The sequence below is a fragment of the Mauremys mutica genome, chromosome 2, assembly GCF_020497125.1.
Source record: "Mauremys mutica isolate MM-2020 ecotype Southern chromosome 2, ASM2049712v1, whole genome shotgun sequence".
In the NCBI taxonomy this organism is placed as follows: Eukaryota; Metazoa; Chordata; order Testudines; family Geoemydidae; genus Mauremys; species Mauremys mutica.
In genome coordinates, this window is record NC_059073.1 from 146,290,577 (window position 1) to 146,315,999 (window position 25,423).

The following is a 25,423-nucleotide window of genomic DNA, read 5'->3' on the forward strand; positions in this document are numbered from 1 at the left end:
CAAAAGTAAAATTTTTATTAAAGCTAATATTAAAAAAACTCTAATGTATATGTTGGGAAAAGAACATCTGTACATCTAGGCATAGTGCTTAGATTATCCACAAATACAAAGTTTGTTTTTAAAGTCATATGCTAAGAGTACACAGTCGGCAACAGCCCAAATGTAGGTGAATAGATTTAACAATACAGTTTAGATTACGGGTCGGCAACCTTTCAAAAGCGGTGTGCCAAGTCTTCTTTTATTCACTTTAATGTAAGGTTTTGCATGCTAGTAACACATTAACGTTTTTAGAAGGTCTCTTTCTATAAGGCTATAATATAGAACTAAACTATTGTTGGATGTAAACTAAATAAGGTTTTTAAAATGTTTAAGACACTTCATTTAAAATTAAATTAAAATGCAGAGCCCCCCAGACCGGCGGCCGGGACCCGGGCAGCGTGAGTGCCACTGAAAATCAGCTCATGTGCCGCCTTCAGCACCCGTGCCATAGGTTGCCTACCCCTGATTTAGATATTAGAATCCAAGTATTCAGGTACATCACCCATGAAAAGTTTACAGAGATTTGGTCGTGGAAAGCAAAATATACCATTGAGCGGAGACTGTCCCTCAGTAATTGAGAATTAGGTTGGGTGTCTGTGTAAGAAAACACAATCCACGAGAAAAGTGGTTGGAGTCTGCCGTGCAGGCCTGGCAAGGGGACCGACCGCTGACACTGGCCGGGGGGAGCCAGCTGCAGGCAGAGGCTGTATAAACCTCCCACACCCAGAGCGCGGCGCGTCCCTCAAGCCCGACCCGCAGCCCCTGAGATCCCAACCCCTGCCCCGCCCCCCAGCCCCGCGGTGCCCCTCGCTCCCGCCCCGCAGCCCCCTGCTGCCAGCCCAGCGCTGGGCTCCCCACCCAGCTCCGCCGGTGCCCCTCACTCCCAGCCCCCTGTTACCCCTGCCCCGCCCCCCAGCCCTGCGGTGCCCCTCGCTCCCGCCCCGCAGCCCCGTCTCCCCCGCGCGGCCGGTTGCCGGACGCAGCGGCCAGGCCCGGGGCCGCCCCGCGGTAACCAAGGCGACCCCGCCCCGGCTCAGGCACTCGGGAAGGGGCCCCAACCCCACGCCGCCTCTCAGCCCCCGTAGCCGCTCACCCTCCCCTCGTCGCTGCTACGTCACCCGCCCGCGCCTGCGCAGTGTCCGCGCGGGCCGATTCAAACCGGGAAGCGGAGGAAGTCGGCCGGGCCAGGGAGTGACTGGCCGGGCGCGCGGCAGCGAACGGTGGGAGGCCCCGCCCCCAGCGAGCGCGGTTCGGAGCAGCCGGGTCCTGCGGGGGCGTGACGGGCCGGGCCGGGCCGGGCCGCCCGGGTGACTCCCGCTGGCCTGACGGGGGCGGGGAGGAGCTGTCCCGGGGTGGTTAGTGGGGCGCTGGCCGGGGGCTGAGGGGGCACTGGGGGGGATCCCAGGAGCGGGTGGGGAGCTGTCCCGGGGTGGTTAGTGGGGCGCTGGCTGGGGGCTGAGGGGGCACTGGGGAGGGGATCCCAGGAGCAGGGGGGGAGGAGCTGTCCCGGGGTGGTTAGTGGGGCGCTGGCCGGGGGCTGAGGGGGCACTGGGGGGGATCCCAGGAACAGGGGGGGAGGAGCTGTCCCGGGGTGGTTAGTGGGGCGCTGGCTGGGGGCTGAGGGGGCACTGGGGGGGGATCCCAGGAGCAGGGGGGGAGGAGCTGTCCCGGGGTGGTTAGTGGGGCGCTGGCCGGGGCTGAGGGGGCACTGGGGAGGGGATCCCAGGAGCAGGGGGGAGGAGCTGTCCCGGGGTGGTTAGTGGGGCGCTGGCCGGGGGGCTGAGGTTAACGTCTCTTTAGCTCATCACCTGCCTTCTCTATATTTCCCTGCTCTCCCCCCTGCAGTGAAGATGAGCACGTCAGCGCCCCAGCCCGCTGGTCGCAGCCGGAGCGCCTCCTCCGACGGTGTGTTCGTGTCCCCCAGCACCAAGCGGCAGCATGTCAGCACCTCGAACACCCCGGTGCTAGCCAGCTTCCCGGGGAACGACGACGAACAGGAACGGAAGCAGCGCCGACGCTCCAGGGTCATCGATCTGCAGCTCAGCAGCACTGACTCACCCCTCTCTGTACAGTCCCCTTCCAGCAGGTCAGAGTGACTTATGAAGCATCTCTATCCACGTTCGATTATTGCCTGTGGGAAGTGCCCTGGGCTGTGTTAGTACCAGACTTAGTGGGGGTGGGTAAGTATATGGGTGGAGCTGTGCGAAAGGCCTGGGACTCGGGGTGAGAAGGTGTTTCTAAGTTACAGATGCTTTCTCGTGCATTGCTACCCAAGCGGGAGTTCTCAGTGGGCTGTGCTCTCTAAAGCAAAAGTTCTTGCTTGTTTCATTAGGCCAGCAGAAACCTCCCTGCCTGTGATCCCGAAACTGACAAACACCCAGATTTCAGATCACTACTCCACCTGTATCAAGCTGTCAACAGAGAACGTAAGTGAAAGTAGTTCTGCATGTAGCGCAATAAGCCGACTTTGAAGAAAGTCATTTCTTCAAGTGGGGCAATTCTGCACATACAGATCACGCCCAAACACAACCCAAAAAAGGACATTGTGCAGCCTGTGGAGATGGTGAAGTTTGGGACTCTTAGGCATATGCTCAAGGCTGTCGTTTCTGGGCTGTTTAGCAACAGACTCAATAACTCCCGAGTTTAAGCCTGGAAGTGAAGAATGCAGCCTTCAGTTGTAAGCCCAAAGTTGTAAGCTTCAAAGCAGGGACTGTCTTTTTGTGCATCTTCTAGCACAACAGAGCCCTGACCCATGGCTAGGGCTCCTAGGTGCTATAACAATACAAATAAACTAGTGAAAAGCCCATGTGTTACCCACACAAAATTCACTGTCCCTTGCACACGTAGGGCACCCACCTCTACCTAGTTCCTAGGGCTCAGGGCGTAACCCTCTTAATTTAGGCGCTCTAGCTCTACTCCTCTGGGGTCTCTGGGCAAACACCCATTCCCTCTGGATGCAGGGCTTAATCTTTTGCGGGTTTGTGGGGTCTTTTACCAGTGAAAGAGCCTTACATAGTAATATCCTACTTCTATTTATTAACAATTGCCAAAACAGAATGCACAGGCTACACGTACAATGCTCACCATTCCCAATAAGACAGATGAACTTTTCTTGCTGGCCAGTTGGGATCAGGTCATCTGGGGGACTCCAGTTTCTGCGCAGTGTCATTGGCAGAGTGGTGAGGTCTGGCAGCTCTGTTCTTGGGGCTGTGTCCTGGAGTTGATTCCCAAAGAACTTTTTTTTGGACCCCAGTTTATATAGTGAAACTTGAGTCCTGCTTGGCTGTACCGTAACTAATCATTTTTACTAAAATTTTACTAACCAATAACAAAATTCTCTAACCAATCATACCCCACCACCTTAATTAATTTACATCTAGCAAAATTGTTTCTATCTGTTACATAATTAATCAAAGAACCAGACAGAGACCATACAAACAAATAATAGAGAAGTGGGGACCATAAAGATAAAACAATAAAGAAATGAGGATTTCACAACCACAACTACTGATGAGTGATTACTCCTTGCCTGAGGAGGTTGTGAAGGCTAGGACTATAACAGGGTTTAAAAGAGAACTGGATACATTCATGGAGGTTAAGTCCATTAATGGCTTTTAGCCAGGATGGGTAAGGAATGGTGTCCCTAGCCTCTGTTTGTCAGAGGGTGGAGATGGATGGCAGGAGAGAGATCACTTGATCATTATGTGACGGAGCGATTCTGGCGGGACCCAACTGAGAGTGCCAAATCAGGACCAATTGCTTAAACTGGGCAGTCACAGCCCTAGGCTGGGGTTTTTCCACCTCTAAGGCAAACCAAACCAGCCAGACAAAAAGGACTTTGGTCTCACCCCACTGGCTAACCACAAGTCACACAAGCAATTTCCTTAGACACTCCAGTCTCCCAGCATCACCACCAGTGCACTCGTCCTGGGGATGAATGGTTATGAAAACCAACACCCCAATAAAAGAAAAAGGTTCCCTCGATCCCAAAGGACCAAGCCCCAGACCCAGGTCAATATACACATCAGATCTTACCCACAAATCACGCTGTTGCCAATCCTTTAGAATCTAAAATCTAAAGGTTTATTTACAAAGGGAAAAAGGTAGAGATGAGAAGTAGAATTGGTTAAATGGAATCAATTACATACAGTAATGGCAAAGTTCTTAGTTCAGGCTTGCAGCAGTGATGGAGTAAACTGCAGGTTCAAATTGAGTCTCTGGAATACACCCACGCTGGGATGGGTCATTCAGTCCCTTGTGTAGAGCTTCAGTTTGTAGCAAAGTCCCTCCAGAGGTCAGAAGCAGGATTGAAGACAAGATGGAGATGCAGCATCAGCCTTATATAGGCTTTTCCAGGTGTAAGAATCTCTTTGTTCTCACTGTGGAAAATCCCAGCAAAATGGAGTCTGCAGTCACATGGACAAGTCTCTGCATACCTTGCTGAGTCACAAGGCGTGTCTGCCTTCTCTCCATGGGTCAATTGTGTAGCTGATGGTCCTTAATGGGCCATCAAACAGGCTAACAGAGCTAACACCAGCTCGTCTGGGATGCTTCCCCCAGAAGCACAGCATCAACTTGAAATACAGACAGCACAGAGCCAACATTTATAACTTAAACTAAAAATGATACAGACATACAGACAGCATAATTATAACCAGCAACCCATAATCTGGTTTTAGACACCTTAGATGACCCCCTTTATTTAAGATTTGGTGCCACTACAGGACCTTGGTTGCAACCCATGTTCTATATGGTCCCAATTTATATCAATAACGTCACACATTACCTATTAGGTTTGCTCCCTCTGGGGCACCTGGCATTGGCCACTGTTGGGAGACAGGATACTGGGCTGGATGGACCTTTGATCTGACCCACTATGGCTGTTCTTATGTGATTTCTTGCCAGACAGAATGCTGTCAAACAAAGTTTTCTATAAACATCTTAAGATCTAGATTATCACAGGCTGTTATGTTTCACCAAGTTCCCCCTATATTGAGGAAAATAACTTGGCTAAAGCATATATGACATTCATTACCTCCACCTCTGGGTTGAGAGAGACCACATGCTTGCTGCAGTTTCTGTGCCTGTCAGAGGGGCATCTCCACTTGCTGCTGATAACCCGCTCAATCCCTCCCATCTTCCCTAGCCAATATTCAATTCCCCTTCTCCCCCATCTTCCTAGGTTCAGGTCTGGAAAGAGTAAATATTATCAGGCAATCCCCAATTAATAGCTCCCCTCACTGTTCCCTTAAGGAGCCTTATCTCTCATTATTTTGTTTCCTCTTTGCTTCATCTCTAACAACCTCCTTTGATTTGATTCTGTACAGTCAGGCAGGATCATATCAAACAGGTAAACGGAGGTACATATGGGTGCTGACCTGCGGGGATGCGTGCGTTTATCAGACCAAAACCATCATCGAGTGGGGGTGTTTCTAATGAGGGTCTTCTGGGATTGGTTCTTGGCCATACACTATTTAACATATTTTATTAGTGTCCTGAAAGAAATAAAATCATTACTGATAGTTTGCATATAACTCAAAGATTGGGGGAGTGGTAAATAATGAACAGGACAGGTCACTGCAGAGTGATCTGGATTGCTGGCTATGCTGGGTAAAAGCAAACAAACACTTCAGTATGGCCAAATGGAAGGTCATATATCTAGGAACAAAAAATTCCATACTTGCAGGCTGGAGGTCAGGATTAGAATTCAAAATTACCTTGATGAATTGGACTGAAGTCAACAAGATGAAATTCAATAAAGACCAACAAAGTAGGAAGGAACAATCAAATGCACAACTAGAAAATGGAGAATAACTGGCTGCTGGCAAGGATCTGCATTAAGACACAGTTTGTTTGAATAGGGCCAGCCTGCCAAGGTATACAGATCACTGTGTGACTGCCCTGTCCTCATTTACCTCTTCCAATCTTTGTGCCATCTACCGATTTTTATCAGCTGTGATTTTATATTTTTCTGATCATTGATGACAATGTTGAACAGTGTCGGGCCTAGAGACCCCCTGTTGATGAGATTCCCCACCAAGAGTTGCTCATGTCACTGGATTGAAGGACATGATTTTCCAATAATAGAAGCTGCCTATGTGCTGTGTTTCAGAGAATCACCACGAAGAATGCATTTGGCCTGCACCTCATAGACTACATGGCAGAGATACTCAAACAGAAGGACTCAGAATTGACCAACTTCAAGGTGAGGTGGATGGCTGCTGCCCGCTTGGTGCAGTGTTCTGTCTCTTGCTCCCTCCTGGAGCAGAGAGGCCTCTTGTTAATTCCGGCCTCACCTTAAATGGGCATAATGCAGGCAGATGGGAACTAAGTTCCCTCTAAGCTACATGGCCGTGCAGCAGGCTATCAAGGGCGGCGCAGGTTGAGAAAGGCGCCTCTCACCCCGCCCAGAGCTGCTGTGTCAAGAGAGGGCTGGGGGGAGTCCTCTCTCCCTGCTGCAGCCCTGAGGGAGCCTGCACCCCAAACCCCTCATACCCGGCCCCACCCCAGAGCCCCATCCCAGAACCCTTACCCCCAGCCCAGAGCCCCTCATCCCCGGCCCCACCCCAGAGCCTGCACCCCCAGTCGGAACCCACATCCCCCCGCACCCCAAACCCCTCATCCCTACCTCCCCCCCCAGCACTCCAACCCTCTGCCTGAGCCCTCTTCCAGACTCCAAACCCTTTGAACCCACCCCGCCACACATCACCTCCATATTGGTGCACATAGGAAAATTCATTCCGCACATGTACATAAAAATGTAGAGGGAACGCTGGACGGGAACTCCTCTGCTGTTCCTGGTTAGGACAGCTAATGGAAATGACTGGACAGTAACTCCTAATAGAATTTGATGGGGCCAAATTCTCCTCTGTTACACCAGTGAAATCAGTGAGATTTCTGCACTGGTATAATCGAGCAGAATTAAGCCCACAGAAACCGGGGTTCATTTATCAAGGAAAGGCTTGCAAGGTTTCCTGAAGTCCTTATTCTGACATTAGAGGCCAGCGATAGAGCAAGGCCATACCGAAAGGAGTTTGGTCGGAGACTTGAAGGCGGAGTGAATTAGACTGGAGTAGATGGACAGCAGGGAGGGAACCAGCGATATGATGGGAGGAGACAAAAGGGGAACAGTTTTCTTTAGAGGGAGCCCAGCAGAATATTCACTTGGGCTAAGTGGACAAGGTGTAGGTAGGGGATTCTCAGTCATGATTTAAATAGCAGGGGGTCTGGTGACCCTGAGAATAGTACTTTGTATCTTGAGTAGCAAAGAATCCTGTGGCACCTTATAGACTAACAGACGTTTTGCAGCATGAGCTTTTGTCGGTGAATACCCACTTCTTCGGATGCAAGCAGTGGAAATTTCCAGGGGCAGGTGTGTATATATAAGCAAGCAAGAAGCAAGCTGGAGATAACGAGGTTAGATCAATCAGGGAGGATGAGGCCCTGTTCCAGCAGCTGAGGTGTGAAAACCAAGGGAGGAGAAACTGGTTCTGTAATTGGCAAGCCATTCACAGTCTTTGTTTAGTCCTAAGCTGATGGTGTTAAATTTGCAGATGAACTGGAGCTCAGCAGTTTCTCTTTGAAGTCTGGTCCTAAAGTTTTTTTGCTGTAGGATGGCCACCTTAAAATCTGCTGTTGTGTGGCCAGGGAGGTTGAAGTGTTCTCCTACAGGTTTTTGTATATTGCCATTCCTAATGTCTGATTTGTGTCCATTTATCCTTTTCCTTAGAGACTGTCCAGTTTGGCCGATGTACATAGCAGAGGGGCATTGCTGGCATATGATGGCATATGTTACATTGGTGGACGTGCAGGTGAATGAAGCGGTGATGGTGTGGCTGATCTGGTTAGGTCCTGCGATGGTGTTGCTGGTGTAGATATGTGGGCAGAGTTGGCATCGAAGTTTGTTGCATGGGTTGGTTCCTGAGCTAGAGTTACTATGGTGCGGTGTGCAGTTGTTGGTGAGAATATGCTTCAGGTTGGCTGGTTGTCTGTGGGCGAGGACTGGCCTGCCACCCAAGGCCTGTGAAAGTGTGGGATCATTGTCCAGGATGGGTTGTAGATCCCTGATGATGCGCTGGAGGGGTTTGAGCTGGGGACTGTATGTGATGGCCAGTGGAGTCCTGTTGGTTTCTTTCTGGGGTTTGTCTTGCAGTAGGAGGCTTCTGGGTACACATCTGGCTCTGTTGATCTGTTTCCTTATTTCCTCGTGTGGGTACTGTAGTCTTGAGAATGCTTGGTGGAGATTTTCTAGGTGTTGGTCTCTGTCTGTGGGGTTAGAGCAGATACGGTTGTACCTCAGTGCTTGGCTGTAGACAATGGATCTTGTGGTGTGCCCGGGATGGAAGCTGGAGGCATGAAGGTAGGCATAGCGGTCGGTAGGTTTTCGGTATAGGGTGGTGTTAATGTGACCACCACTTATTTGCACCGTGGTGTCTAGGAAGTGGACCTCCCGTGTAGATAGGTCCAGGCTGAGGTTGATGGAGGGGTGGAAGCTGTTGAAATCATGGTGGAATTTTTCCAGAGTCTCCTTCCCATGGGTCCAGATGATGAAGATGTTATCAATGTAGCGTAGGTAGAGAAGGGGCGTGAGTGGACGGGAGCTGAGGAAGCGTTGTTCCAGGTCGGCCATAAAAATATTGGCATATTGTGGGGCCATGCGGGTGCCCATAGCGGTGCCACTGATCTGGAGATATATATTGTCATTAAATTTGAAATAGTTGTGTGTGAGGATAAAGGCACAGAGCTCAGCAACCAGTTGTGCTGTGGCATCATCAGGGATACTGTTCCTGACAGCTTGTATTCCATCAGTGTGTGGGATGTTTGTGTAGAGAGCCTCTACATCCATGGTGGCTAGGATGGTGTTTTCTGGAAGGTCACCAATGCAACTCCACTGGCCATCACATACAGTCCCCAGCTCAAACCCCTCCAGCGCATCATCAGGGATCTACAACCCATCCTGGACAATGATCCCACACTTTCACAGGCCTTGGGTGGCAGGCCAGTCCTCACCCACAGACAACCTGCCAACCTGAAGCATATTCTCACCAACAACTGCACACCGCACCATAGTAACTCTAGCTCAGGAACCAACCCATGCAACAAACCTCGATGCCAACTCTGCCCACATATCTACACCAGCAACACCATCGCAGGACCTAACCAGATCAGCCACACCATCACCGCTTCATTCACCTGCACGTCCACCAATGTAATATATGCCATCATATGCCAGCAATGCCCCTCTGCTATGTACATCGGCCAAACTGGACAGTCTCTAAGGAAAAGGATAAATGGACACAAATCAGACATTAGGAATGGCAATATACAAAAACCTGTAGGAGAACACTTCAACCTCCCTGGCCACACAATAGCAGATTTTAAGGTGGCCATCCTACAGCAAAAAAACTTTAGGACCAGACTTCAAAGAGAAACTGCTGAGCTCCAGTTCATCTGCAAATTTAACACCATCAGCTTAGGACTAAACAAAGACTGTGAATGGCTTGCCAATTACAGAACCAGTTTCTCCTCCCTTGGTTTTCACACCTCAGCTGCTGGAACAGGGCCTCATCCTCCCTGATTGATCTAACCTCGTTATCTCTAGCTTGCTTCTTGCTTGCTTATATATACACACCTGCCCCTGGAAATTTCCACTGCTTGCATCCGAAGAAGTGGGTATTCACCCACGAAAGCTCATGCTGCAAAACGTCTGTTAGTCTATAAGGTGCCACAGGATTCTTTGCTGCTTCTACAGAACCAGACTAACACGGCTACCCCTCTGATACTTGTATCTTGAGTGCTTTCCTTCCTCTGATCTCCAAGTGCTTTGTAAAGGTGAGCAGATGCGCTTAGCCCCACTCTGCAGGGCAAGCCTGAGGAACAGGGGGAGTGATTTGTCTAGAGGCAAGTCATTGGCAGAACGGAGTCCAGATCTGGATGTGGGTGTTGTGCTTTCCAGTGGGCATTCCTGCTTGCTGGTAACGGTAAGATACTTGCCTGCCAGGGGAGATGTCAGACTCCACAAGCCATGTTGCTGGGAGTCTGCACGAGTGTTCTGGAAGCAAAATGTAGATTACACAGAAGGCTTCAGTAAAGGCCTCTCTGGTGATTTTCTCTGCACTGCTCTTTTTCTGAGGACTCTGCTAGGCTTGGGTGGTCAAAAAAGCTAACAATGTTATGAACCGCTAGGAAAGGGATGGATAGATAAGATAGTAAATATCCTCATGCCACTGTATAAACCCAGGGTACTCCCACATCTTGAATACTGTGTGCAGTTCTGGTTGCCGTATCTCAAAAAAGATATCTTAGAATTGGGAAAGGTTCAGAGAAGGGCAACAAAAATGATTAGGGGTATGGAACAGCTTCTGTATAAGGAGAGTTTAAAAAGACTGGGACTGCTCAGATTGGAAAAGACATGACTAAAGAGGATATGATAAAGGTCTATAAAATCATGAGTGGTATGGAAAAATTGACGAACTTTTACATTAGGCGAGAACCAGGGGTTGTCAGATGGAATTAATAGGCAGCAGCTTTAAAACAAACGAAAGGAAGAATTTCTTCACAGAACTCACAATCAACCTGTGAAAGATGTTGCCAGGAGATGTTGTGAAGGCCAAGAGAATAACGGTTCAAAAAAGAACTAGATAAGTTCATAGAGGATAGGTTCATCAATGGCTATTTGCCAAGATGGTCAGAGACGCAACTCCATGCTCTTGGAGTGCCAGAAGCTGGGACTGGGCGACAGGAGATGCCTCTGTTTGATACTTGCCCTGTTCTGTTCATTTCCTCTGAAGCACCTGGCATTGTCCACTGTCAGAAGACAGGATACTGGGCTAGATGGACATTTGGTCTGACCCAGTATTTCTGCTCTTATGTTGCCAGATGCCGGTGGTGTTGAGGAACTGACCATAGCAGGTACTGGCAAGGGTTCCTTGTGCTAAGGATGGGCGGTAGAGGTGCCTTGGGTACCCCTGGGAACCATCAACCCCCCACACCTCCCCAATCTTTTCAAAGCATCAGGTGGGTTTAGGGAGCTGGGCTTAGGATAAGAGCTGGTATTTGCTGAAGGGCACTACAGGGTAAAAAATCTGGGTAGAATTCAGTACAGCAGTGAAACTGTCTCTGGTAGCAGGGGGTGAAATTGTAACAGGGCAGAAGAGGGACAAGGAGAAGCAGTTAATTAATGAAACTTTTGGTGACAACATACAATAAAGTTGGACTCAGTTGCAGATAGACACTACGAAGATAGGTTGTCACTGAGAATCCTCAAAGTAAAGCTGAGCCGGACCCGCTGGCGCTGGCAGAAGATAGAGCTCTAACTTTCCGTTTTGAAAGGGGGGGAATAAGAGTGATCCATTTGGCTTCTGTAACTTTTAGCTAAAATGAGGTGTGTAAGACAGGTGAGATCTGGGAGGTGGGAGAACAGCACCAAATGCAGAGTTCCGGCATGGTTGAGTCATAGGGTAATGGTGGCCTGACCGTAACTAAGTTTGACCTCCATGTATGAAGCTCATGCTGAAAGAGAGAACTGTGGCATTCAGTTCCATAGAATGGGTCACAGCAGTAGCACATAGGGTGGGTGAGAAACAAATTCCATAGGCTCCACAGTGACATTACTGAAGAGCTGTGTTTTTGTGGAAGGAAAAGGGATGGAAGAGCCCAGTGTGGCTGAACAGAAATGCATTGTGGTGATTCATGCTCATAAAATATCCTTTTTACAAAAGGAATCCATCTCCGATCGTGCTGATGGAATGGAACATGAACTTTGTCCAGCAACATGGCCACTCTTGCACGTTTCAGCTTGGCAAATTCTACTTTAGCTTTTTGCTCGTCTCCAGTTACATCAGGAATATAAAAATAAATGTTCTCACTGAAATTTCAGTCCTGCAGCTCACATTTTGTGTTTGCTTTCTCTGAAAGCAACTTATTCCAGTGAGATTAGATCCTTTCTGATTGTGTGTTCTGTTTGGTCTGTTTCACAGATAGCGGCCGGCACCCTGGATGCCAGCACAAAGATCTATGCGGTGAGAGTGGATGCTGTCCATGCAGATGTATACAAGGTTCTTGGAGGGTTGGGCAAAGACTCAGCCACCACAAAGGATGTGGACAGCCAGGGTGCAGGTGTGCTGCTTTTACTTTGATGTACTAATCAAGGGAGTTGGAACAGTCATAACTCCCAATTCTGGTGCAGGACCCCCATATAACAACCTTATGCTTACACAGCATCTGTAGATTTCTAGGCCCTTTTTAGGGATGGGGAAATGGAGGGAAGTGACCGTATAAATTCACACAGTAAATCAGTGACAGAGATGGGATTAGAACCCAAATCTCCTGACTCCGAAGTACTGTGCTCAGCCTGCTAGACCTTTCTCCCTTCTCTGAGCTGAGTGTGAGTACTTGGGTTACTTATTCTGGCAGAGTGGCCTGACAGAGATTCAAAATCGTAAGAGGAAGCACCCCCTTGTCTTCATCCTGTCTTGTGCTACAAAAGCAGAATGTCCTGTTGAAAGACGGATTAGTCAGCAAAAGGAAACACAACCTTTAGCAAATTTTATATAACTTCCCTTTGCTGGGACTCCAGACATACCCAATATGGATAATTTTATGCCCAGTAACTTTTGTAGTCATACAAGCTAAAATAAAAATAATGGAATCTAATCCTTAGGATACATTCACTGCCCCGGATTTCCCATGCCCTCTGTGATCATCAGCATCGTATCATTGGTCAGGTGCATTATGGGACAGTTTTGTGTGCAGGTATTGGCCACAGATGGAAGTAGCATATTGAGCCATATGGACTAATGGTCTGATCTATTTATGGTAAACCTATATTCCTAAGCAAACTGGATGAATCCAGATTGCACAAACATGCTAGAGCAATGTCTTTTTCAGCTTCCCATTACATGGGCAGTAAAGGATGGACCGAATGACATGGGTTTCTGTTTCCCTGTTAGTTTAGGCATCTAAATGCAGTTGAATGAGAAATAATTTAAAGGATTTCCCCAAATGTCTAGTGCTGATCGTCTGGTTTGTGCTCCCTGCTTTCGTTTAGTGTAGTGAAGGCTTTGCTATGAGTAGGTACTATATGGCTATTTTGGGATTAATTTGATCAGTTGAAGGGACCTTGGTTTCTGACTTGTCTAGGCCTGTGTTCCCTAGTCAGTAATGGCTAGTGAAGTCCAGAACTTGTCTTCTCCTTGTGTTGGTCTGGGCGAGCAAGGAGATCAGGAGCTACATGTTGTACAATCAGTCCTCTGCTCACTGGCAGACAAAACGCTGACTCTGTTGCACTGAAGCAGCTTCAGCTGAGCCCAGGGACTCATGTCACTTAGTTCCTACACCGTCAGCTGATGTGGGGCTGCACTGTGTGAAATCAGAGATGATATTCTCACCAGCACGTGCAAGAAGAAGCGTGTGTTAATTCTCACAAACTAATCTAAATGGGAAGAGATTTTATGGAGGATGGAGCTGGATTCTGTGCATCCAAGGACATTTTCTTGTCTGCGTCTCTGCAGCATCTGCCCAGTGGGTTTGAGTACTGCCTTTTGCGATCAGATTTTTAAATAAACCTAGAATTATTTTTGTAGTAATTCTAAGGAGATTTTTCAAAACTCTTGAACCTGCTCGCTGATTTTTGTGGTAACTCCTGATGAGTGTGTAGGGTAAAAGCCAAACACACGCAACCCCTCTTAGCCCAAAGCTTGAGGGAATAGAAGAAGAGGCAGAGATTTAGAAAGGAATGAGTGGGTCGGGTCTATGTTTGATGTACTCTCAACTCACCACTTTTCAAGAAGAGTCAAACCCCCACCATTGGTAGCTACATGGCTCTAGAGACAGCCTCTGCAGTAATTCTCCTTTTTTATAGATGGAGCTGCTGCCGGTACTGAAGCTGCCAAGAAGCTCCAGACAAAGAAGAAGCACTCATACAAAACAATCGAACAGAACCTGAATAACATAAACATCTCTGAGGCAGATCGCAGAAGTGAGGTGGGGAATACTGCTCTGGAGTCTTCGTGTAGCAATTGTTCTACTCACCCTGCGCCAGATACACTTCTCCTTCCTCACCCCCATGTAACGCCTCTTCTCAACATGGCAATCTTGTGTCAGGCTGTAGCATTCATGTGCTTTCCTCTTGCCTATCTCTGCACTCTGCTGTCATAGCAAGTCTCTCATCTGTCTCCACCCTGTCCCTCCCGTACTGGTGTGCTTCAAATTCTACAGCAAGACAACTCTGCACTAGTTAACCCAAGTGTGAGTGTGAAGCTCATGTCTCTATTTAGAGCTTCTCTGTGATGGGGTCATGTGTCCATCCATCATCTGTTTTCCCTCTGCCTCTGTTCCTTGATTCTTCTCGCTTTGTGTCCATGTGCAGGTCGATCCCATGTTCCAGAAGACAGCAGCCTCCTTTGATGAGTGCAGCACGGTTGGCATCTTTCTCAGCACCCTGCACACCCACAGCTATCGCTGTGAGCTCCTGTTGGATTCCAAGGTCACGCCTCTCCCATCTTCTGAGACGTTGGAGTCCCCGAGCTCTACTCCTGTGAAGGTGGCAGACCTGAAGTGTAGGTGCAAGTAACAGCTGTGAACTCTGGACTCCTACAGGCTCCCGTTTCATCCCACCTAACCCCCTAATAAAGTTCTTATGCTCATTATCTCTTAGTGCAACAGGCACTATGTTCCCTTCGCTGGTTGGATCATCTTAACATTCTGGTCTCAGCTGACCTCATTCTTGCTTCTGTTATCTAATTCTGCCCCACCCCCCTCACCCAGTTAACCCTTTGGTGCTGTCATGCATGTATTGCTTAGGGGGAGATGTTCCTATATTTGATGCGTGGTACGTATTTTAGGGTAGGTTTCTTGGTTCCTGCTGCTTTTTAGGCTTAAACCGTAAAATCATGGCCAGTGTAGGGTGAAAGTAAACAGAGTGTGGCTTCAGGCATTTATTTCCTGGGTTAATCACTCAGCGGTGGGGCAATAGCTTTCTTCTCCAACCTTCAACTCCCATGCGTGTGTTCTGAAATGCTCATCCATAAATGAGGTATGGTCATCTCAGCAGTAGTATAAATCCAGGTTATTTGATGATGGTTGTTTAGGTTAATTGCTGATCAGTTAACCCTGTTCATAATATCTTCTTACTGCTTTCGTGGTCTCTAGCTATCCTACTGCAGTGCATCGAACAGCGCCCCATCTGCCCTACGTTGAGTGGCTTCCAGCTTTCTCACTGGGACAGTGACTCCCATAATGAGGTAGGTCTGTTAGCAAGCTGCTCGTATTAGGTCAGTGCAGCGCATGATATGGGAGTTGTTCCCAGTGTGCTCAGCTGCCTCTGTCAAAGATCTCTCTGCAGGCTGGAAAGGAAAGGGAGACTTGCTCTGCAGGGACAGTGCTATTCTGCTGGAACAGGACAGGGAAGTGGTATCCAGTATTTCCCTGTGGTGCATCTTAGCAACTAGAATTCTGGGACTAACTCAAGCATCTGACCTACTTTTAAACAGAAAATAGGGGTTCAAAACTATTTGAAGGGACATCTCTGGAGAAATACATGCCACTCAGACATCTTATTAAGGCCCTGGCCTTTGCAAAAGGATTCCCTAGGATTATTGTAATCAGCACCCATTGGTGTGGAGCAGAGAGGTTGATTTCTCTTGCGTCTTGAGGTACTGAGAAAACACATACTGAGTACAAGATGGGATCAATTCTTGTCCTTCTAGATTGGGAGGATGGTGATGTACTCTGGGCTCAAATGGCCTGCATGTGCCTGAGGATATGCTTCAGGAGTCATCACCTGAGTTTAGTTCTTCAGTTTCTTAACAATTTCTTTTCCCTCTCTATTCCCTGAGGTTGATGTCCTATAGCATTTAATCTACAGGACTGGACTAAGGCTCCAAGGATGAGCAGGTTACCTGGGTGTGGGATTCTCTGAAGTGCCCATTCTCTGGATAACCAGTCCCCTTTAGGTTTTTAATTAGTCCCTTCTTTCCGAGTACTAGGGCCAGAGTAGGGTTTATATTCTGGAGTAAATGTGTTAAGCCCTGCATAGGTGTCTTATTTTGCCTTGGAGGCCCAGGGTTTGGTATTGAATCCGTTCTGTGAGTGAGTAACCTGCTCTTTCTGTTCTGCAGTCAGTGTCCGCTCTGCTGGATAGATTTAAGAAAAGCGACCAAGTCTTTGATATCAACGCAGAGGTGGATTGTGACCCTGCAGACTGTGCTGATGCCCTAATGGAGGATGACTTTGATGCAGACATGCCAGATAGGACAGTAGCGGGGGATGGTGGGGAGTTCTTAGACAAGCGGGAAGCCTGCAGGATGGTGCGTGAGAGCATGAGGTACGTGGTAGAGCTTTGGTCTGCAGCTGGGGTTTGCCACCTAGCCACAGCTCAGGATTGCAATGTCGGTCAGCAGTGTTTTGATAGCAAGTTTCCTGAGGCAATGAAATTTACAAGCAGAGCTTGCTTACTGTGCAGGTGGTATCCGTGAACCAAGCAGACTAATGGTCTAACTTCTCGTTATAGGACTCTAGCTCTAATCTTTTCTTTCCCCCACCGAGAGACAGAAATGGGACTTGGTGACCAGGGATACTAGAAATCCGTTCACCATGAAAAAACACAGAATTTGCGCTTTTACAGAGAATCTTTAAAATGAGAAAATAAAAACACAGTAGAACCCCGTTTATCCATGCGTTCATTGACTGGCTCTCGGTATTAACCGAACCGACAGTGGTGGGGCTCGGGCGGCTGGTGGTTTGGTTAATACAGAGAGCTGGATAACAGAGGTTTGGATAAACGGGTTTCTAAAATATTGTGTTCAACTGATACCTCAGGGTAGCTAGGGAAACTAAAGTTCAGTGTTTCATTTTAATTGCAGAAAGACACGGCTTTGTATAGTTTTTGTTTAGGTTTTTTTATTGGAGATTTTTTTTTTTAATCATCATGGAAAACTAGGATCCCAGTTAATGATCCAATCAGACCCGCATCCATCCAATATGTTCTCCAGGTTAAAAGTAAGCGGCACAGCTATCTAAAGTGTCTCCCAACGCTGTTTAAATGTCAAATTCAATTAAAATGGTTTTAAATTTCTCCCAGTCCCCCACCCTAACCATCCCTGCTGTGAATCACCGGAACCATCAGTGCTGAAGATATTAGGGTGGTTGAGCTTTGTTAATGAAGGTTAGAACTGGGCTGTGTGTCACACCAGAGTATTTGTTACTTCAGTTCAAGCCACTTAAGTCTGTTGGCCACCAGTCCCTGAGCCTGTGCAAAGCACCTCTGAAGGGATGGGCATCCTTACCCTGCATCAACTATTTGACCGCCATGTCCAGAGATGGGAGTTGACAGCCCCAAACATCTGTGGCAGGGACTGCAACGTGCCCAAACTGTTCCCTTAGCTAGAGCCAAAACACCTGCTCTTACCCCCACAGACTTCAGGAGGAGGAAAGTAAAAACCCCTTCCACCATCTGTGGTGGGCATCTATTGGGGTGGGATGGAATGAGACAAAAGGGAATGAAGCTAGGGAAATCACCCTTATTCAGCTGCTTATCCTGTACCTCCTTAGGGAGCAACATGGCAAATCACCATCTGCTCCCCAAATCCCAGAACCCCTGTTGGCAAGTCAGCTAACTTGTATTATTTTTGTGTGTGCCTCTACAACCAACAGCAAGGCAGTGAATAAGAGGTGTAGGGGTTAGAAGCCACTGTTCCCCACCTACTTAAGATCAAGGGTTGTCTGTGTTAAGGGTTTTATACTGTTTGCAGACTAGCCACCGGATGGGGAAAAGACCCACATCTGAACAGAACTGATGCCATCCAACAGTGATGCATGCACATACTGGCTAGCCCCTGGGCTACTGTAGTGTGTGGTGGTGGTGGTTTTTTGCATGGATTATAACTGATTTGGGGGGGTCCTCTTTCAGTAAGGACGTGATTCCCCTTGCGGAGGGAGACATCGGAACCATGTGCCTCCATCTCTCTGTGAAACCTGGAGAGTATTCCTACTTCAGCCCCCGCACCATGTTGATGTGGGCTGGCCCAGAGCACTGGCGCTTTAAGCCTCACCATAAACGTATGTATTTATAGGATGCAGTTCAGAAAGTGGATCCAATTATCATAAACTTCCGGTGTGCCTAGACACAGATGGCTTTCTAGCCATTGAGTAGTGACTATCCGGGTAGAGACGACTGTGCACTGCTCTCCAGTCGCTCCTCCAGCCAGTTTGGGAGGAGCGCTCTCTGCCTAGGGGGGAGTCTAGCTTGGTGTAGGGAGAGGGGTTATATATATCGATCTAACAGAATACTACCTAGGTCCTGTCCTAGTGCAGCCATAGGGGATGCCAGTTTATCTATCCCAGTTTAGCTTGCAACCTCCCTCCAACACAGTGAAGCTCAACTGCATTTTCTGCTTGTGCTTCTTTAGAAAGACAAACATCCCTTTAAAATACTAAATCTCGAATGAAAACTCCAGTGCCTCTGTTAGTTCACAGAAAAGCTCCACTGACAAAGAGAAGCATATACCATCTTCCTTTCCTTTAGCTCAAGAATACCTGGGTGTGGGTGATTTGAGGACCTTTCCAAGTAGGCTAGGAACAGTGTCTGAGAAGTAAGCCTAGCAGCACTTGATTCTTCTCCCCCAAAGTGCTGAGCATTGACCAAATCCTCCCTTTCTGCAGTGGACACGGGTACTGAGAATGCGGGCAGGAAGAGGAACATAAAGAAAGTCTTTGAACTCAACTTTGATGAGGATATTGACTTCACGACGCGTTTCCGTAAGACTAGGGTATGTACTGGGTTGCCGCGGGGCCTGGCTGTTTTCTGCTCCCTCCTCTGCGACTTGGGGAGTGTCTTTAGTACAAGCCATTAGCAGATTTTTAAAATGGGGTTCTGCGGTGAACTGGACTCTAAAATGAGCCCTGGGGGTCCATCTGTGGGGGTGTTCCTCGCTGCAGATCAAATGACAATAGAGTCTTTCTCTGCTAGCCCTGTATTCTGGAAGTCATGCTGGATTCTTCCTGGCTTATGCCGCTGCAGGCAGGGAGCTGCCCAGGGGTCAACGAGGGCAGTATGCAGAGCTGCCAGTGGCACACAGCTAACAGATCTGTACAGTGGGGGCACTAGCCTAGTTTCCATCTTGCTATCCCAGAGCTGTTAGCTTTTTGAGTCTCCCAAGAATAATCTGGATTAGAAGCATATTGTAGTCACTAAAGTGAACAAGTCTGACTGAATAAATGGGCAGATCTGTTGAGTGAAAAGGTGCCTTTTCCCATAGTTACTTGTCAGATGAGACTCACAGCTCGAGCCTGTCGAGGCACAGTAGTGCCAGCCCCAGGCTGGTTGTCTTCCCATTTGCTCTCTGCTACTGCTGCATTGAGCTTCCTCTTGAATATTCCCCCACTCTCTTCTCTGGAACATGGAGCTCTGAGGAGCCGCTTCCAAACTCTTTGTGTGCTTGCTCCAGTGCTGTATGGAACTCGGAGCTCCCATGCCCTGGCAAGCAAGGGAGTTCTTTGAAACGGCTCCCTGGTGTATTGGGCTAGGATTGGCCCTCGGCGTGGCAGGAACTCTGGTATAATAAGTCTGGTGTTGACTTTGAACAGGCAGCAATAACTCTGGCCAAATCAACTCTTGACAACCAGAACAAGAAGAGCACCACTCTCCCTGAAGACTTCCACTATGACCCTGACAACATCATCCAGCTCTCCCTCAAACCAGCTATCAAGGTACAGTCCCTTCCTGACCCCGCTGGGTTCTTCCGCCCTGCCCGCCGTGGACTGCGGGACTCCCATGGTGCAGTCACCGAACACTCCTCCGGCAGGAGACAGTCCGCTGAGGCGCTTGGCTCATCTGGTTAAACCTGATGCCTTGCTGATACCAGGCATGCTGTGCTCCCCAACCTGTGCATGAGGAGGAGGGCAGAGGGATAAATGGAGGAGGGCTGGGATGGACCTGGGAAGGAAGAGGAGTGCCATGGGCCTAGGAGAAAGGGAATATGGCTGTCTGGATGCTAGTCTGGGCAGTGCTCAGGAGCTCTGTGTCCTTTTCTCCCCCTTGGCCTTGTCTCGGCAGCTGTGGAGGAAGGCTCTTCAGAGCAGCTCGTCTGACCAAGAGGATGAGATTGGAGACTATGATTATAACAACCCCAATGATACCTCCAACTTCTGTCCTGCACTGAAGGTAGGTGGCGTGGGGGTGTCACTTGGCTGTGTACTGTCTGGTGGAAAATACCATCTCTCTCCAGCTGGAAAGATCCGCTTGGGAGAGCGGCCTCCAGCACCCCACAGGCCTGCTTGCTCTCACCAATCCAAATGTGGTCCCTGCAGTGCCACGAGTGGAACTGCCTGGACAGGCTTTGGCAGCTGCTTGCTTGTGAGGGACTGAACCAGGCGCTAACAAAGCCCCGTGCTTACCGGATTTCACTAGTGAAACAGCAGCTGACTCTTGCCGGTGACACAGTTGTAACCTTTCTCTGGGCAGCAGGAGCCTCCTCATCCCTCCATGCTCGCTAACCTTGGAATCGTGCTGACTCCGAACTAGCCAGCTCCTATGTTTGCAAATGCGCTTCTCTCCATCTGCCGAAAACCTGGGCCGGGCCGCCGCCCCTCCCGTGTGCGCGGACCCTCAGCTCGCAGCACAATTGTCACATCCTCCAAGGCCACCAGTGGCTTCCCAGCTGTTTCAGGATCCTGTTCCAAGTGCTCTGCCTTGGCTCTTTAAAAATGCCATGGACTTGCTTCAGTGCCCTCACAGACCCCGTGCCGCAAATTCAGTCATACCCCCTGTGGTGGGCGAGCTCGGGCATCTCTTTGCACTTCCCAGCTCTGGAAAACATGTGCTGCTTTGGTGCTGGGGTGTAGATGGTTCATCGGGGGGGAAGTGGGAGGAAGATATTTGAGCTGTGGTTGGGGGTGGGGAAACCTGCATGTTCCTGTTGGGATTTGCATGGAGGAGACAGACTACGGCATCTGCATGAGGCGTCTCCCTTTTCCCCCAATATCTGCTCAGGCTGCTGATAGCGACGACGACCCCGACCCCGTTGACTTCGTGGGCCAGGGTGGGCCCTTTGAACTGACTGTGAGGGGGACAGATCAGTTTGAGCTCATCGGGGCCCTTGGGGTTGACATCACGACGTATGGCGAGTCCAACCTTGTTGCTGAGCCGCAGAAGGTAAGAACTGGCCTGCTGCCTGTGCGGCCCCGCCTGGTATGTGGCCGAGCACTTTCGGGGTTAGTCCTGAGCTTGCAGGGTGGACTGGGGCCCTGGAGAGCAGTGAAGCCCCCTGTGTGCTCCCGTAGCAAGCTGCTGGCCAATGCAGGGGAGCGGGGGAGCTAGTCTGAAGCTCTAGCTGCAGGAGGCTCATGGAAGGAAAGCTCTTTGTGGGAGCCTGCTCCCTTCAGGCCTCGCTTCCGTGTTCGGAACAGGCCGGCATGCTGAGGCGCAGGGACTAACTGGTTGCCGTGCTCCATCCGGTAGCATAATGCCCTCTAAACCGCCCAGAGAGGGGATCCTGCTGGACTCAGCTCTCTGGTCTGTTTGACACACTTCTGCTTGTCTGGGGACGCTGCTGCTTTTTAATATGGAGATAGCTCTATCTATCTCGTAGAGCTGGAAGGGACCTTGAAAGGACATCGAGTCCAGTCCCCTGCCTTCACTAGCAGGACCAATTACTGCCCCTGACAGATTTTTTGCCCCAGATCCCTAAATGGCTCCTCAAGGATTGAACACTCAATCCTGGGTTTAGCAGGCCAATGCTCAAACCACTGAGCTATCCCTCCCCCCCTCACCCTGCATGTCTACCTTCAGGTGAATAAGATAGAAATTCATTATGCAAAGACGGCCAAAAAGATGGACATGAAGAGGCTAAAACGGACCATGTGGGACCTCCTGACTGATGTGCAGAAGGACCAGGTTGGGGCAGAGGTGAGTGCAAGGAGAACCCAAAGCAGCCGTCCCTGGCTGGCCACCCACATACCTGCGTACCAGCTTGACGGCCCCTTCTCAGGCCTAGTGACCTGGCTGGCTGATTCCACTGCATTCCCAGCCAAGGCGTCTCTGTGGTGTTACTAGCAGGCACCTTACCAAGCCCTGGGGGATCCTGAATGTTGGGTAAAGTAGCCCATTCAGCGTGACCCTGCCTGCACTGCCAGGATTGTCGTGTTCAGTGTAGGAGCTCCACGGCCAGGCTCTCAGCTTTGGTCCTTTTCTCTCATGCTGATGTGGCCCAGGGAGGGCTTCAGATCAATGCGCATGGCTCGTCAAGGAGCCAGACTGTCCCTGGCAGCCTTAGGAGAGAAGATGGCACCTTTCAGAAGGAGTTGTGTGAGACTCCTCCATGATGCATCTTTGGCTTGCTCATGTCTGGGAAAGCAAAGACCTGGACTCCTGGGGTGAGGCTTTCCTGGCGTAGTCCCGGTGAGCACCCTGACCTGCCTGTGTCTGACTATCTGCCTTTCCTCTCCTTGCTGAAGCAGAATGAAGTCGCAGAGAAGGAGACTGACTCTGTAACGCTAGCAGGCAAGAAGGTCTTCAGTGGCATCACAAAAGATCTGCTTCACAGGTATGTGGAGGCCTAGAGAGGGCTACTGCACCATGGCTGCAAGCTGCTGGATCAGATATGCTGCTGCTGCAAGCCTCTGGATGAATCCTGGGTGTTCCCTACTAACTCCCCATCTGCCCCCTGGCGGGATAATGTCGCACTTGGCTTTTACACCAAGGGGGTGTCAGTCTGAACAGGGAGTGGCCTCCGAGGCGGGTAAATGTACAGTGCAATGCAACACCTGCAGCTGCCCCATGTCAGCTGACGGACTCAGGCTGGAAGCTGGGTTCTGGGACCCTCCCTCCACCCAGGTCCCAGAGCTTGGGCTGAGTCCAAAGGTCCACACTGCCATTTTATAGCCCCTGAGGCTGAGCCATGGGCCAGCTGCGGGTGCTTCATGGCAGTGTAGCATACCCTGAATGTCTCGGCTGCAGTGTGAAGCTCTCCCATCTGCTGCAGCTGGGGATAGCTTGATCTCCAGCTCTGGTTGCTGAATGTCGATCAGAGTCTGCTCACCTCTCGGCCCAGGCGAGGCCCTCGAGGGGAGAGGGTTTGGTCTCCTTAGTGAGAAACAGGAAAAGCTGGAGAATGGTGAAGGATCTGTCACTCACGTAACCAGCCCCCACTGGCTCACCAGTATGCCCCATCACTGGTGTCTAATGTGTAGGCTCCCACTGTCTATGTAACCACCTCCCTCCCTTTGGCTGTTTTGCAGACTGCCTTCCGCGATGGCTCAGAACCTCTCTGTGCCACTGGCCTTTGCCTGCCTCTTGCACTTGGCAAATGAAAAGGTGAGCACAGTGTCTGCGTGTAATGCTGGGCAACTCCGATGAATCCCACTGGGCCTGCAAAGAGCAGTCAGTGAAAGAGGTGGGGTGCTGGGTCCAAAAGTTCTATCTGGGTAAGGCCCACCAGCCAGACACACGGGAAAGAATTCTCTGCAGTAGCTCAGAGCCCGCTCCAGCTAGTGTCCCATCACTGGCCACTAGGGATATTTGCTGCTCACAGTCACAGATCGGCTACATGCCATTGTAGGCAGCCCCATCAGGCCACCCCCTCCATAAACTTATCAAGCTCAGTCTTGAAGCCAGGTAGGTTTTTTGCCCCCACTGTTCCCCTTGGGAGGCTGCTTCAGAACTTCACTCCTCAGATGCTTCATAGCAACCCCACCTTTCTTCTTGGGTTTTTATTTATGACCAAAGAACTTTTTTACTGCTTTAATTTCCTTTGCAAGGTCTAACTCAGCTTGAATTTTGCAATTCTCTTTTCATGTCTATGCTTTCTGACTTCCAAGCTGTAGCTTTCTTTGCTGATCAATCCCGTCTTCAAGTCCTTGTTGGAGGCTCTCTGCTTACTCCTGCGTCCTCTTTGAGGTGGTTATTAATCCAGAAACGAACACATTGGTCTTGATTTAAGGTTTGAATTTGGCCTTTCACCCTGTCTTCTGGTGGCTTAGCTCAGGCCCTGCACTTTGCTTTGAACATCACTTCTGTGCTGTGGGGTTTTTAATTGTTTCCTATGCACTGATAAGAAATAAGCAAGTTGGCTCTTCGGCAGTGACTCTAAGATGGTTCCACCCTAGGGACGGTTCTAGGTACAAAGCTGGAAGTCAGGGCAGACTAGGCTCATGACTAGTTCGACTACCCGTGCCGTTGTGACCTGTCAGTAACAGCTTTCCTGTGGGCTGGCTATAGTGGTCTCCGCTGGGAAGAGTCTGGCTTGTAGAACTAATCGGTTTCCTCTCCTTTTCAGAATCTGACGCTGGAGGGGGTAGAGGACCTGTCTGACATCCTTGTGAAGCAAGGAGATTGACGTGCTATGTGGGCGGAGCAGGGTGCTCTGGCTGCTCTGATAGGACAGGAGCTCTTCGTCCCACCATGAGACTAGCCATTTGTTTCAGCGAGTGGCATGTCTGCATCTCTCCCCTGCCAGCGACATCAGTGGGATTTCTCAAATACCTTGTGTGAATCATGGACACCTGCCTCTCCAAACCTGGGCTCTTAGGATCACTCAGGCAGATGGCGATTGCTACTCTTGTGCTTCCATGGGAACCGGAGCCTTCTTTGAACCATCAAACTGTCTCCCTTGTCTTTGTAGATGGTAACAATGACCCACAGTTTCATGCTGCTTCTTGCCATAGCCACTGCTAGAGCAAAGAACTCTCCAGCATATCCCCACCTGTCTGTTTTAACACAGCTCTCACTTTCTGTACATAGGACTGGTTGTAATTACTGGGTTTTAACCCCCGTAACTATACTGTCTCATCGCTTTACACATTATTAGGATCTCTCTGAAATGATTTTAACTATTTTGTACAGAGCATTTTTAAAAAAAAATAATAAACTGCAATATTGGTTCAGATTTTGGGAGCTCTGCTTTGTTGGGGGGAGACTGGATTTCCCAGGGGTAGAACAAACCCCACTGCATCTCCCTCATGGTTTCAGAATTCACGGTGCTGGGAGGTGGTGAAGCAGAGAAGAGTAAAACAATGCGATAGGTGCAGCATCGGACTGAATTCCCTCCTGAACCTTTGGAAACAGACATCCGGGTGCCTGAAGAGGTTGCATTGGCAGACTTAGCATCAACTGCCTCTATCCATTCTCCTAACTGGAGTAAACAAGAAGTGATGCCACCATACAGGTGTGCTGCAGAGTTCTGGGGTGCATAGTCCCGGCATATGTATAGCCGTGACCTGAGCTATGACCTCGCAGTGCTCCACTAGACTCGGGCTTCAGCTCTCCCCACCAGGAAATGTAGTTGTGATGTGTAGGTAGATGCAGTCCAATATACCTCCCGGGCTGTGCGTATCCAGTCCCATCTGCATACACAAGACTAGCTCCTCTGAGCAGCAGAAGTCAAGGCTG

General features: G+C 49.5%; 1 protein-coding gene across 4 annotated transcripts; it reads left to right on the plus strand.

Moving 5' to 3' along the window:
• Positions 1–1,136: 1,136 nt before the first annotated feature.
• NCAPH (non-SMC condensin I complex subunit H) lies at positions 1,137–24,897 on the plus strand. Of its 4 annotated transcripts, none has more exons than XM_045008237.1 (18): positions 1,137–1,259; positions 1,885–2,125; positions 2,372–2,465; positions 6,152–6,244; positions 12,018–12,156; positions 13,901–14,022; positions 14,408–14,597; positions 15,190–15,281; positions 16,158–16,363; positions 17,948–18,096; positions 18,700–18,806; positions 19,624–19,746; positions 20,093–20,200; positions 21,029–21,190; positions 21,827–21,943; positions 22,492–22,580; positions 23,275–23,350; positions 24,312–24,897. In XM_045008237.1, exons 2-18 carry the CDS (start codon positions 1,890–1,892, stop codon positions 24,369–24,371), a joined length of 2,163 nt encoding a protein of 720 aa, XP_044864172.1. In that variant the 5' UTR covers positions 1,137–1,259; positions 1,885–1,889; the 3' UTR covers positions 24,372–24,897. The 4 variants fall into 4 exon arrangements, with proteins under 4 accessions (XP_044864172.1, XP_044864176.1, XP_044864175.1 ...); XM_045008241.1 differs by having other exon boundaries at positions 22,495–22,580; XM_045008240.1 differs by having other exon boundaries at positions 1,207–1,346.
• The last annotated feature ends 526 nt before the right edge of the window (positions 24,898–25,423 follow it).

Bases quoted from the DNA above. Each gene is read 5' to 3' on its own strand.
- NCAPH (XM_045008237.1), top strand. From the start codon at position 1,890: ATGAGCACGTCAGCGCCCCAGCCCGCTGGTCGCAGCCGGAGCGCCTCC. The intron at 6,245-12,017 runs GTGAGGTGGATG...TCTGTTTCACAG, and splicing joins CAGAATTGACCAACTTCAAG to ATAGCGGCCGGCACCCTGGA. The intron at 22,581-23,274 runs GTATGTGGAGGC...GCTGTTTTGCAG, and splicing joins ACAAAAGATCTGCTTCACAG to ACTGCCTTCCGCGATGGCTC.